The sequence below is a fragment of the Colossoma macropomum genome, unplaced genomic scaffold (genome assembly GCF_904425465.1).
Source record: "Colossoma macropomum unplaced genomic scaffold, Colossoma_macropomum, whole genome shotgun sequence".
Taxonomy (NCBI): Eukaryota; Metazoa; Chordata; class Actinopteri; order Characiformes; family Serrasalmidae; genus Colossoma; species Colossoma macropomum.
In genome coordinates, this window is record NW_023494799.1 from 24,811,549 (window position 1) to 24,825,664 (window position 14,116).

The window sequence follows — 14,116 nt, forward strand, 5'->3', positions numbered from 1 at the left end:
GTTGTCTTCACACAGTGGAAGGATGGACAGGGACATGTGTGTGCATTTTTTCAGATCTGAAGCGAGAACAGAGCTTGGTTTTCTGCTGTCTTTTTTTGGTTTGGTTTGGTGCTGTTATTTTGTAGCTAGTGCACATCCATACTCCTCAGAACTCACCCTCATCTGCGAAGTAGCTGGTAGGACAGGTCTCCATGCAAGAGTTCTCTTCTGTGTAGAAGTAGAGGCCTCTTCGGCAGGAGCGGCACTCATTCAGTCCACGGCCCACACACGTCTCACAGCCTCTGTGACAGCGCCTGCACCGTCGTGCTTCAACATCTTCAAAGTAACCCAGTGGACAGTGGCTAACGCAGGTCCTGTGGAAAGAGAGGAGAAGGGAAGAAAAATGAAGAGAAGAAAAGAGAAGAAGACAAAACATTAGAAGGATGAGATAGAAACAGAACTGCTGCAGCAAGACTGGTCATTACTGCCAATCAGTCAGACATACTTTCAACTCAAAACGGAATGAAGCCTCTATTTGTCTTTGCTGACTATTCATTTTCATGCCTTTATTTCAAAGCTCCACTGAAGCGAAAGAGGCTAAGCTTACAAAAACCTCCCACAAGCAATGCTGAGTTAGGATGTAATGCAACTCCAGTTATAATAAAAAATAATAATTATATTTTATAATAATGATAACAAAATAATAACAATGTTTTGATTGGCAACCCAAAGAAAAAATAATGAAGCAGTAAGAAAACACTCAAAGACTTTTTATACTCAGGAATATTCTGGATTATGAAGAAGCTCAAGTAAAAAGCAAAGATTTCTTTGCGTTGTACAGTGTGAAGCAAGCCTAACTCTCACTATATTTCCAAATTAAGATGAATTATTGTATAATTGAAGTTAACAATTATACAATAACAATAACGTGTTTTGGAGATGAAAGAAAATATATCTTAGTGACACTGCAGATATGATTTTTTAGGTGCATATCAGAGTAAAGAACAACATACAAAGAAAGGCTGTATTCACTCAGTCACTAACAAAGCTGTTTCACACTGAGTTCTGCCTAGCTGAGTGAGATATAGCTTATATATATATATATATATATATAGCATGCCAGAGGAAAAAATATTCTAGTTAGTGAGTGAATAAGTCTCGTCTTTTATCTCAATACAGTTTCTATGTTCAGTAAATAATAATTAGTCAGCTAGCCAACGGCTAAGGGTAATGGCTGTGTTCAAATTAGGTGTTATTGCAATGTGTACTGCACAGCAGAAAAAGACATGCCCAGTAATCATTGGTCCCAAAATGCTTTTTTGTGTTTGCCACTGAAATCTCTCTGAATCAATACTCTTCAGGCTTCAGCAGAGTAAAATTTCCCTGCAGTTACCTGCAGTCAGTTCTAAAACGAGCATCTAAAATGAGCGACTAAAATTATTACTACCAACAAGAACAACTTTAGAGAGGAGAGTTTTCAAGTGTCAAGTGTCAAATGTAATGCTTTACCTCCCTGTCTTCAGGTTGCCCAGACTGAAGTGGATGCAGTTTAGGCAGTGGTCAGCATCTGGTCCATCACAGCCCTGGTCACCACACTCCTGGTGGCATGGCCCTGAAACAAACAGAAAAGAATAGAATTCCATCCCTGTCCAGCTGCTGTTAAAACATGTGCCCTATAAACAAGCTCACCACTACATGCAAAATATGATTGCTATGACTGCTGCATTATTTCATTTTTTCACACCATTCTTATTTTCAAAAAACAGAACAAATCAAAACTCTGTATTATACTCGCACACTGTCGCATTATCTCCTCTACGCCAGTCATTAAAAAAAATTTCATAATTCAACTCAGAACAAAAACCTCTACAGTAACTGAGCATAACAGGGAGCAAGAGCAGTTTTACAGCGAATTGCTATGGGCCAAAAGGATAACAATATGCCATTATGTTTATCATACATAACGCTAGGTACGTATGTAACAGTGGTTATGTAAGTAGTGGATGACCACCAGTGGCAGTTCTTACGAAGTGGACTGTTCTTTAGCTGTGCCAGCTGCAGACCAAGAAAGTAGGCCAAACAGTTATTTCACGACAGGAGCGTGTGACATAGCCTTTTTCCAGAACCTGTTCTCTTCTTGAAGATTCAGTGTAACCAGGAACCCTGGCGGTCATCCACTACTCACATAACCACAGTTACATATGTAACTAGTGTTATGTTTCGCATCTCCTGACTGCCAGCGGTGGTTCTTACCAAGTCTTACCAAGACTTATACCCATAATGTCACAAGGACTGACTTAACTGCAGCTCGTACACAAGAAGTGAACTGCCAGTACTAGTAAAAGTAGGAAAATGTGCACCGCGATGACCACGTGGCCACTGCATGGTTGTACACCAGAGGGACAACAGCTCAGGAGGCTGCTATGCCCCTAACGGAGTGTCGAGTAGCTAGCACGAGGAGGGATTGGTCAGTAGTCTCATACTCCAGCTTGATCCACTAGCCAGTGGGAGAGCCCCAGCTTATAAAGAACTGATGCATTCTGTGAAGCCCAGCTATAGCAGCGACATAGGTCCTCAGAGCCTGAATTGGGGACAGATGGCTCTGTCTGGGATAAGACTATGCAAGCCACTAGGCTGGTGGACTGATTAATGAACCCAGGGTTGAGAACTTTGGGTAAGAAGGCCAGGTTAGGTCTCACTAAAACATTTGCACCGTCCAGGCCCCACTGGAGACACATGAGACTAATGGAAATCCTTGTAGCTCACAGACACACTTAACCAGCATGCATAAGGGCTGTCTTTCAGGAAACTCACCTAAGAGCAGCCTGATCCAGAGGTTTGGAGGGCATGTGACACAGGAAATCCAGCACTAAGGGAAAGTCCTAGGGTGGTGCCCTTTAAGTGATCAGGGTGGATGCAATCTCTTCACCCCCTTTAGAAAGGCGGTCACCAGCTTATGGGAGCATGCAAGGACTGCCAAGTAAACTTTCAGGGTAGAGCAGGTCCTTCCTTCATCAAGCAGGGACTGCAAAAAGGAAAGCACCACTTCGGTAAATGCCCTCCATCTACCCTCGTATACAGTGTAGAGGGGGCTCTGGGATTCAGTATTGTGTTTCGAACCTCCAGGGAACACAGCTTAGAGGTAACCCCAAGGGTAACAGCCACAGCTGGAGGCGCTCTGGGGATTGATGCCATACCTGATCCCTCAGCTGTGAGAGGAGGTCCCTGTGCAGGTTCCCATGGAAACCCTTATACCAGAGACAACAGCAGAGAAAACTATGGTTGATATGGCCATTGTAGGGTCACTAGGGAGACACAATGTTTCCCCTTTTGGACTCTGTCCCACAGTGCTGGAATGAATGGTAGTGAAAACAAAGCATACAGTAGTTCCCTCGGCCACTCACGCGCCAGAGAATCCTGACCCAATGGGCTGTCCTGGGCTTACTCCGAAGACCACAGTTGGCAGTGTTCTAATGTGCCCTCATTGCCTTTGTGTCCGATGAGGCGATCAAGTCTACCCATGCATCTTTGAACTGCTGTCAAATCAACTGGACCGTGTCCAGATGCAGTCTTCTGTATCTGGGGCTCCAAATGTGGTGTGAGACGGCATCTGCCATATTGTGGGTCATACCTGCTGAAGTGCTAATCTCAAGGGGAGAAACCTGGGGTTAGCCTATGTCCACAGGCACTATGCGAGGTTCGGTAGCGTGCGTGAGCTGGTGCCACTGCAGTGGCTCACATGATAAACTGCGGACAAGAACATGTTTCACTTGTAGGGCTCGAAGAAAATATTCTTGAGCTAGTCGGACGAAAGTTGATATGCTGCCAGTCATCTTGTCTGTGCCGCCAGACAGCACCCCATCCAGTGGTAGAGGCATCTGTCGTCACCAAGCCACCTGCACGAAGGAATATGCCCCTTGGTTACGGCAGTAGAAAGAAACACCCCCAACGCCATGGTCTAAGGACTGACAGGCACTCGGAGGAGATGCGTGGAAGTCTTCGGATATGAACCTCTTAGTATTCGTCTCTTCCGAAACTGTGGAGAATTGCTGCTGTGTGGAACTTGTGACAACGATGAACTTTCAAGCATTTGTTCAGTGGTGCAGAACTGGACAAAAGCCTCTATCTGTTTTTGGAACAACGAAATAAAATGAATAAAAATCTTTTGATTGAATGTGAGGGGCAACAACTTCTATAGTGCTTCTTTCCAGGAGGATACTGACTTTCAGGGGGGGAGAGCACAAACATGAGCCAGATCACAAACAAAAGCGACCCCTGGCCAAAAACTGAGTGGGGGCCTGCAACAAAACTGTAGCCTGCACTGATTCTTGGCGTGCCCTGTTCCACAAGCGGGCGCTTCTGCTAACATATCAACACACTTATCTCGCATGGTATTCAAGTCGGATGGACTTGGCTACTGCATAGCTAATAGCACTGTTAGCTTAGCTGAAGTTAAAGAAGCTAGCGCTGTTTGAGGAGGACCAGTGAGCCGTAACAGGAGCTCACAGTGTATCAGCAAAACTCTGTGGAAGGTCCTCTTTTTCCAAGTGAGTCCTGGTACAAAGAAATTCCATCACGGGTGAGAACTCACCGTCTAGCTAAAGCACAACCAAAGGGGCCTTGAGTAGGGCAGGCTGGCCAATGTAGCTAACAGTGGCGTTAGCTTAGCTAAAGTTAGTGAAGCTAACACTGTTTGAGGAGGACTGGTGAGCCTTGACGGGAGCCATGGCTCGTGGTGTAGCAGCAAAATCCCATGGAAGGTCATCCCTTTCCCAGTGAGCCTTAGAAGAAAAGAATTCCACTATGGGGGGAAAGCTCCACTCACAGATGTAAAATGAAGTCACTGGGTACTGACCTAGCTCAAGCACAGCATGAAGGGGCTTGGGGAGGGCAGGCTAGCTGATATGCTTAAGCCGTGATGCTGAGCACTGCTGACAGAGTGTCTCAGATGGCAGTGGCTCGCTTACGAAGTTCCAGAAGTTTAAAAGGTCAGCGAAGAAACATTCTATCGAAGTCAAACGTTTTCAAAGCTTAAACAAAGTCACCGGGCTGTATTGAGTAAACAAATTACTCGGTCTGAGTAGCGAGAGGAGAAGGAAAAAGACTGCAGTGTGACTCAAGCATATATAAGCTTGACTACATCATACACCGGTGTCACGAGGTGACTGTTTGGCATACTTTCTTGGTGGTCAGGAGACACAAAACAAACATAAACATACACAGCATTCTCTCAGTCACAGAGTCTGTAAGGTATTCGTCAGCTATGCAGATATACATATATGCTGAACTAACTGTACCACTGTACTCCTCTTCCTCCTCATCCTCATGCTGGGGGGTCCCAGGGGAAGGTTCTGGACCCTTCATGCTGGGGATCTCCAGCATCCTGGAGCGGGAGTGCTGAGAGCCCTGAGACTGATAAGGATGCTCAAATGTCCCGTAGAGAATCAGTGTCCACTCCTTCAGCTTACCTGGAGGGAGAGTGAGTGAGCAAAAACCAGACAGAGAAAGACAGAGAGAGAAAGAAAGCATCCAAGCCAAAAATAAAAGAAATCAAGAGACAGAGAGACAGAGAGACACAGAGAGAGAGGCAGAACAGAGAGAAAGAAAGTAAGAAAGCAAGCAAAAAAACATGAGAAATTGAGGGACAGACAGAGAGAGAGAGAGAGGGGTGCAGAATATACAGAAAGAAAGCAAAAAACCAAGAGACAGAAAGAGTGAGAGCAAGAGGGAGAGTGTTAAGATACACAATAATCTGTAGGAAAATTAAAAACACTAATCTCCTTGGATGAAAGCAATTACAAAGATTATCTGAAGCAGAAAGGTACTGGCATAGTGAGAGGCAGCTGTGAACACAGATTGTCACTCAGACTAGCAAATGAAATCATTCCTTCCATGCTTTCCAAGCTGAAACGAATTATTTGATTATCAGTATTTTAAGCGTTGCTCATTCTTAAGTCACCATATTCAATGCATGGCACGTTTTCATATATCTACTTGAAATGCATGTTTTGTCAATAGCCCCAAAAAGCTGAAGGCAACAGTCTTTGTGATCCAACTGTTTAAAAAGCTCAATTTTTAAATGTATCACCAACTCTAAAACACTACGACAGGAAAAGCTACACAGGCACCACAGCTGAGCAGAGGAAGCTTTTGCTTAGGCAGAGCCATGATCAAAACAGCTAAATAACCCACAATGGCTTAGGAGCTACTCAGGAAAAAAGCATCTCCCATGACACTGGTTAAAAGAGTCAAAATCAAGACATTTGGAGAGGCACAGACACGCCCTCTCGAAAGTCTCTCAACAATCGCTTCAGACCGTAATTCTTACCCAGAACCTCAGGGTTGCGGAGCTGTGAGGCTGAGTCGGATATCTCCAGGGTCCACGTGCCCTCCGCCCTCTCGCCCCAGCAGTGCACTGTCATGAACTCCCAGTTCCTGAAGCCCTCATTGGAGTTATCAAACAACCTGCGAAACAGCCAGGAGTACATCAGAAAAATGAAGAAGCCTCTTAAGTATGAATGGAAAAAACAAAAGGGCCAACGCATTTATGGATTTATATTTCCCTAGCTGGGAACTGTTATTTAACCTGTCAATCACAGTCCCAAGCACAAAGGCAATTAACTCTTTAAGGCCATTGCAAAAACGTGGCTTTTTTGTCAGTTAGTCTGCACTTCTCCTTTAACCCCTTAAAATTACCAGAATTATTACATACTAAGGCTTATCATTCAGTAATTACAGGGACTTCAATGCAAACTAGATAAGCTTTTCTTAGGTTACACAAGTGTGTAATAAAACTTTGGGCCTGCAGGCAGACCCTGGCCATGTAAGGGGTTAATAGCCTGATTTCTCAGTGCTCTTGTTGCATTTATTTGATGTGTAAAAAACATTAGCTAAGAAAAGTAAAAATATGAATAATTTCATTCAGTTTTTAAATTCAGTTTCTGCTTTTCTCAACAGGAAAACACATGAATAGAAATATATGTTACACATCAGACACGTTTTAGCATTACTCGATGAAACAAATGAATAATAATGTGCGCTTATGAATCTAAATTGAGTGAGCTTGTGCAGTAGGTCAGTAAAAACCCAATGCATTCAACAAAAAAGAAAGCCTTGTGCCCATTTTGTACAGTGCATCTTTTGTATAACACATAAAACGCTGTGATTCTACATGCTGATACATTTCACTGTGGCCAACGTAGACATGCATGCACTGTAATGGCAACAGATTTAAAGAAGTTTAAGGGGCCAGCACCAGTTCTTAGAATGGATCACCCAGCTTAACATGCACTGCGCAAAAAGAGACAGAACAGAAAAGCAAACAAACTGACAAAATGAATTGCAATGTTTTTTGTACATCCTCATCCAATCAGTATCCACATTACAGTCACATCTGCATGGTGAACAGTGTTTATCAAGAAACACCTTAAGACATGAGGTTATGACAGTTGAGGTGTTTTGCTCTGTTGTGAAGATCTAAAGGCTTAGTATGATGGCACTGTGTAATAAACTGCTCTCAGATTTGCATATGAGTACAATCATCAGTATAACCTCTACTCGTCGGGGGCTCATCTTAAAACAGTTATTGTTCTTGAATGTTGTACGAGCCTGGAGCTGATATCCATAACCAGGCTATGCATGTGATAAGGATTGGATAATTACATTATTAGTGTCAGACTGGGTCGCGGCCCAGAAGGATAAGCGGTTTAGATGATGTATGTATGTATGTATGTATGTATGTGTCAGACTGACATGCCTGTTTGCCAAGGTTGCTTGAAGGGACAGAACGAAAAATGCAAACATTTCTACATTTGTTGTAAACATGCCTACATCCTACAGCTGTAGCGCAGTAGTCTCTAAAGTAGGATTTTCTAGGTTGAAGACTAGTAATACCCCGTTTTGATGAGTCATTTTGAAGGTGATGGGATCTTCTGAGAACTGCAAGAACTACAAAGCAGATACATGAGGGATGGCTGTTTGAAATGGTATTTTTGTTGCCAGCTGGTGAACTCAGAGGGAAGAAAGATAGCTAACGTTACTGATAGGAAGACAAACATTTATTAGCCTCTACATTAGTGGGTGTGCATGTAGTCAGGGCTAATTTATCACTTTGGGGGGATTCTCAATGGTTGTATGATGTATGCATTTTGGGTGTACAGTGAAAGAACAATTATTTGTGCAGTAATGGAATACTGCACCCTGTGATACTGAAAGGTAAAAAATACCTTTGTCAGATTAGGTTGTGCTAACTGGTTTACCTTGTTTTTACTGGCTGTTAGCACATTAGCATTTCTGAGTGAAACATTCATTGAATCTGGCTCTGGAGAAGGAGGGGAAACAAGTACGAACAATACTTCAGTTCTGCCAGCAACTTCTATTCATTCAGCTCTACTGGGAAAACCAGTTATAATCCTGTAGGTTTTGCATTCAGATCGCTGCACCACTGTGCATTAGGGTTATCACAAAGCCAGAGTGGATGTGCTTTGCTAATACACAGCATCATTAGTTCTCACCCTCTATACCCGTTCAGCATCCCGGATCCTCCACAGGCTTTGGGCTCATCACAACCCCCAATCCCCACTGAAAGAATGCAGATGAGAGGCTTCGTGGTGCTCCTGGGGTTGCAGTGCTCACTTTGAACTTGGTACACTTAGATCAGAGTGAACCAATTCGGGGGCTAATCAGTCATTTGAAAATTGCCTGCACTTTCTAAAACTGGTTCTACAGCCTGTTTTAAGCTGTTCACAAGTCACACCTTTTAGCTCTTCAAGCAGGCCACACATAAGCATACAAGGACACACATACACACTATTCAACAATCGGAATGCATTTCATTCTATAGGTCAGTCTTAAGTATTCAGAGTCACTGAAAGAAAATGAGTCAGGCCATATGAGCTGGACCTCAAGTCAAGAGGTTCTAACCAGAGCACTGCCCGTGTCCTTCTTACCCACCCATCCACCCACCCTTAAAACTGTGCAAATGCACTTGCAGGCTAGGCACAGATGTCACATGAGAAACGCTTTATCCACAGGCTGCAATGTACACAGGAGCATTACGCCAAGCCCAGGGGTGACAGAAAGACTAAAAACAATCTGCAAACACTAATAAATACACTCAAAATGCGGGGAGCCCCATTAGCCTGTCATCTCCCGTCATGTTTCAAATGGCTAAAGTGAACTTTTCAGGGGAGGTAATTGTGCAGAGAAGGAATTCGACAGGTCTCCCTGTTCCTGTGCGGTAAATAATGACTTGAAGTGTCACAACAAAAAAGCACAGCAAGGAGATATATCAAGACAGCAGGATGCTGAGGCAGCCATTTGAAGCTAACTAGCATTGTTACCTTCAACAGGAAGGCAAAGACACAGCAGCATTTTTCATTTCTTCAGGCAACAGTGTTTGAAGTGGTAGCTGAAAGATTTCCCCTGATAAACAAATAGGGAAAAAGATCTAGCGAAGAATCCAAAATCCTTAAGTTTGGGAGTGAGTGGTAAAGAGAGGGTGTGCGTGTGTTTTATTCATGAAGGGCCGCCAGAATAACAATCAGCATCCCTCAAAGCTCATAAAAGTATCCGGTGCAGTCTTAAGAGAATGCCAAGCTAAGAGAAGAGGCAGGAGATCATCGGGAGGAACGAAGAGGAGATCAAAACCGTGTGTGTGTGAGTATGTGAATGACAGGGATATGCTCCACATCTGACAGGAGCTACAGCGGCCAGATCAGACTCAGACTTAAGCCTGTGCAGACTCTTCTTGAATATTTTGATTCTAGGGGGATGGATTGGGGTGTGTGAATGCCTGACACCCTAAGAAAGAGAGTCAAAGTCATGACGTTATGACAGCATGTCTAGGTGATACGCAGGTCAAAAGCACTGTTTATAAGAGCCTGCAAATGTCTAACTCAGTCTGTCACAGTGGATTACATATACAATAGGCCCTTTTGCGTTTTTTTGTATGAAACTGGTGCACAAGCCTAAGTGTGCAGTTTATGGGATGTATGCATGGTAAAACACAAAATTCGCTTTTCTTTGTCAGGCCTTTGCATTTGAGGAAGGGAGTGAAATCCTAGGAGGCTCACGCAAAAACTGCCTTGATTTTACTGAAGTTAAAGCGACTCACAGCTGCCGATTTGTCTTCTAAAACAAGGTGTAAAAATTGCATCAAAAGATGTGTGTTTGAGAGACTTCCTTTAAGAATGGCAGCAGACACAGTGCCACAAACTGCTGAAACAATGTTTACCTTTGGAATAACACTTTAAATTCTTGGGATCAGATTTAGGTGTGTGAGAAGACAAGGTGCGTAATATGCCACATACAGTCCACTTTCTTGTTTCACAAACTCTGTTTCCTTAACCAAAGTAAAATAACACCCTGTAGAATATTTAGGTGAGACTAAAACTTTCATTTCATTTTCTATCTTTCATTTTCTGTATTTGTCAGCTTGTTGGGAGAATGGTACTATTTCAATGTGTTTTTAAAACCCTTTACTTCTTCAGCGTGCAGTTAGTAGGCGGTGCTACGCACAGTTAGCCGTTGTAATTTGAATATTAAACTCAGGCACATGTGGTCGCCTAAAGGCACATTTTGCGCTGCGTACGTATATCTGGCCCTTTATGTCCAAAAGTCCATAGACACAACACTCATCCAGCATTTCTTCTGAAATCAAGAGTTGTAATGAGTGTGTGCACCTTTGCTGCAGTAACAGCCTCTTCTCTTCTGGGAAGGCTTTACTCTAGATGTTGGAACATTACTGCGAGGATTTGATTGCTTTCAGCCACAAGAGCATTAGTGAGGTTAGGTACTGATGTTGGATGATCAGTTCTGGGTCACAAATGCCACTCCAAGTCTCAAAGGTATCGGATGCAGCTTTATCACTCGAGAGAACGCCATTCCTCTGTTCCATAGACCAATGCTGGGGGGCTTTATAACCCTCTAGCTGATGCTCGGCAATTGGCATAGTGACCTTAGGCTCACATGAAGCTGCTCTAGAGAGTTCCATTGCTTTTCTATGGAGTTTATACAAACTATGTGTGCGCAGCTGAATCACTGTGTCATCAACTTTTGGACAGTGTTCACAGAGCACATTCTCTATCTACTCTAACTACGTGTTCAGGAGTTTTTGCAAAAACACATAACTTATCTGCATACCTTTGCATGTGCAAACATCTGTGGCATAATTAACACAATGAACTCTGGATTTTGCTCTAGTATTTAAATGAAATTACATAATTAATCATATAGTTATGTCATGAATTACATTTAAATTCATCACTTTTACCTTCTGTACTTTTTGTGTTTGTTTGGATGCCAAAAATAGCAAAAAGGGCATTTTTCCTTTTAGCCAAACACGACTGTACAACCAACAACATATCAACCTCAAATTATAATATAATATTTTCTCCTCTACTTAAAAACACAAATGAAAAACGAAATCTGTACTTTTGACAGGATTTCTCCATTTTTTTTTCAATGAGCGACAAATGAGAAATATTACTATAACATTACAACCTGTCTTTGTAACAGTGCTGTGATTGCCGGCGACTTCTAGGGGCCACTTGTCAGCTTATGTGTGGATGTCTGATGTACAGCTCACCTTTTTGCCAGCAACTGGGAGCGTGTTCCGGATGGTGAGATGAGGCTGATCTCTAGGTCTCCCCTGCGGGGGTGAACAATGAGCACTCGCACCACAACATGCTCCAGAAAGACCACCTGCTGCTCCGGCTGTTCGCTGCAACCTGTGCTGCTGATGCTGGCATTCAGCTTCTGGTTTGGCCGGATGTACCTGCAGCGGGACAGCGAGACACCAGTAATGGGTAACTCTGCTTGCTTTTTAGGACAAGACACAACTAAAGAGAAACGCTAGAAAATGTTATTATTGACTTCTGCTGTTTTCTGCAGTTTTTTTGTACTGGGATGATTCATTTGATCATTTTAAGATGGAAAAAGGTGGTAACCATGCAAGCAGAGATTATGAGAATCAATAATCAAAAATCTCTTAGTTATCTATAGTTTTGTTAACATTTTGGAAGAATACAAGTTTCAAAACCTCTGATGGACTCTGACATTATTTACTCACATTCAAAAACCATTCCACACAAATACATTAATTCTTACCTTCAAATGTCATTTAGTACAAAAAGGAATACATAGCCAAAACTATAACAGACTAAAAAATGAAAATTAATGAGCAGTTATGTTCCAATAAAAACATAATACACCTAATTTGTTTTGCAGTCAGGCCTGAAGTTTTTATCTAGGCTATGAGATTGACATACGTTTCCAGAAGATTAGCTCTGTAAACATGGAAAATATAGCAATTATCAGTAGAAAACTAAACAGAGCCAGTAACACCTAACCTCAGGCTTATTAGCCCAGAAAAGTATGAAAAAACAAAGAAAGAACATTTGCATCTCCATGTTGGAGGTTTTGCAGCTCATTAAGTTCAATTTGAGTTCATCTGGTTGGTCAGTTTGTGTGAATTTAGGGGCTCTTTTGAGCCCAAACGTTTGTTTCCAGGGAGCAGTCTCATAATAATGATTTTATCTCATAAACAAGGACAAACGCTTTTGTGACTATGTTGACGAACAACAGAGCACAGATGGCAGCGGAGTGAGTCAATTGAGGCTTGGATCCTTATTCACATCACAATTCAGATCCAGGCACCATCCAGATCTCTGTGGGTGAGTTTTATGAATACACACAGACTTCTCGCTCCTCTCAAAACCGACACTCAGTGCTAAAGTGGTTTAAAGTAGAGGGGCTACTCACTTGAATCGCTTATATTTTCTTGTGCCAAGACACTTGAGCAGTATCTGGCAAGAAACAAGGTAGCTAAAGGCCATCTCTGTGAAGACTAAATATTTTGGTTTGCTCAGTTGGATCGTATTATTTAGTGTAATAGGTAATGTGACAAACTTGTGATGAGTCTGTTTGGGACATCTGACTTTTGAAGTCCAGACTTCGAAGGTTTTTAGTCTCCTGCAAATCCTCTGAGCTTAGTTACAAGAACCAAAATGACACCTTATTGTAGACTAAGGAGATCAAAAGATGAAGATTAGGTGACTGCTATTCAGGCCAAAGCAGGTCAACACTGTTCTAAGGAATTAAAGCCAAATTAAAAAGAAAAGAAATAAATAAAAAATAATTATATATATATATATATATATATATATATATATATATATATATATATATATATATATATATATATTAGGGGTGTGGGAAAAAATCGATTCTTAGGGATGAGTGAGAAATCCGACCGGCTCCCTCTGCATTAAAAGCCAGGTTAGGTCAGGAGTCACAACCCAAATGTTATGAAGAGCCATTTTGTCCTTTCAACAAAAATCAAACCACCTTGGGAGCCGCAACATTTTTGTCCAGTATGTGATAATGTGCTAGTTTAGGCTAAAAAATATAAACGAAAATGCAGACTTACTCTGCTCTGCTTTAAGCTTTAGCTATAGCCGCTTTTCTTCCAACTCTGCCAGAAAATTGTTCCTCAAAAGTTGAATAGTTTCTTGTAAAATGTCTCTTAGCGTTCCGCTGTTTTACGAGGCTGAAGTCGCTTCTCACTCGCCAGCTTCTTGCTGAACTTTCCCGTTCCACCTTAAATTCTGACTGAGGCGCCGAATGTAAAAGCGGCACCATTTAAGGTGGAACGGGAAAATTAGAGAAGCGACTTCATCTTCGCAACTTTTTAGTTAGTGTTTCACAGTGTCTCGTTGCAGATTTAACGTACCAAGAAACCAGCTGCGCTGCTTATAAATGCGAATAAGTCCATTCGTCTCCAAATGTTCGTCTGTCTTTCTCTTTTCCTTTTTCTTACACTACTAGCAAGACGAAACCTCGTTGCTAGGTGACCTGCAGTCTTTCGCCGCCGCCCCCCCCCCACATATATTGTTGCTGTCGGAAGAAAACGTCTCATCTCCAAAATGGTAACCTACTTTACTTTTAATGTAAGTCGATGGAACCAGACTTTTTTCCAAGTCATTTTTGGCCATTTATTTTAGTCCATTCATCATGAAATTTACACAATGTAAAGGGCATCAGGTATTTTCAAATTTTGTCACAAACTGAAAAACATCAAAAATGGAGATACAAGGTTTTCTTCTGACAACAGCTATATGTATATATCAACACATAA

General features: G+C 42.2%; 1 protein-coding gene across 1 annotated transcript in view; it reads right to left on the reverse strand.

Moving 5' to 3' along the window:
- Positions 1 to 14,116, reverse strand: part of pcsk6 (proprotein convertase subtilisin/kexin type 6) — a 64,696-nt gene that overhangs the window by 18,970 nt on the left and 31,610 nt on the right. Inside the window, exons 12-16 of the mRNA XM_036585842.1 lie at positions 11,567 to 11,755; positions 6,308 to 6,444; positions 5,277 to 5,447; positions 1,489 to 1,591; positions 157 to 353 (exon numbers count right to left, since the gene is read on the reverse strand). Of these exons, the coding sequence (XP_036441735.1) occupies positions 157 to 353; positions 1,489 to 1,591; positions 5,277 to 5,447; positions 6,308 to 6,444; positions 11,567 to 11,755 (797 nt within the window). The remainder of the gene's footprint in view (positions 1 to 156; positions 354 to 1,488; positions 1,592 to 5,276; positions 5,448 to 6,307; positions 6,445 to 11,566; positions 11,756 to 14,116) is intronic.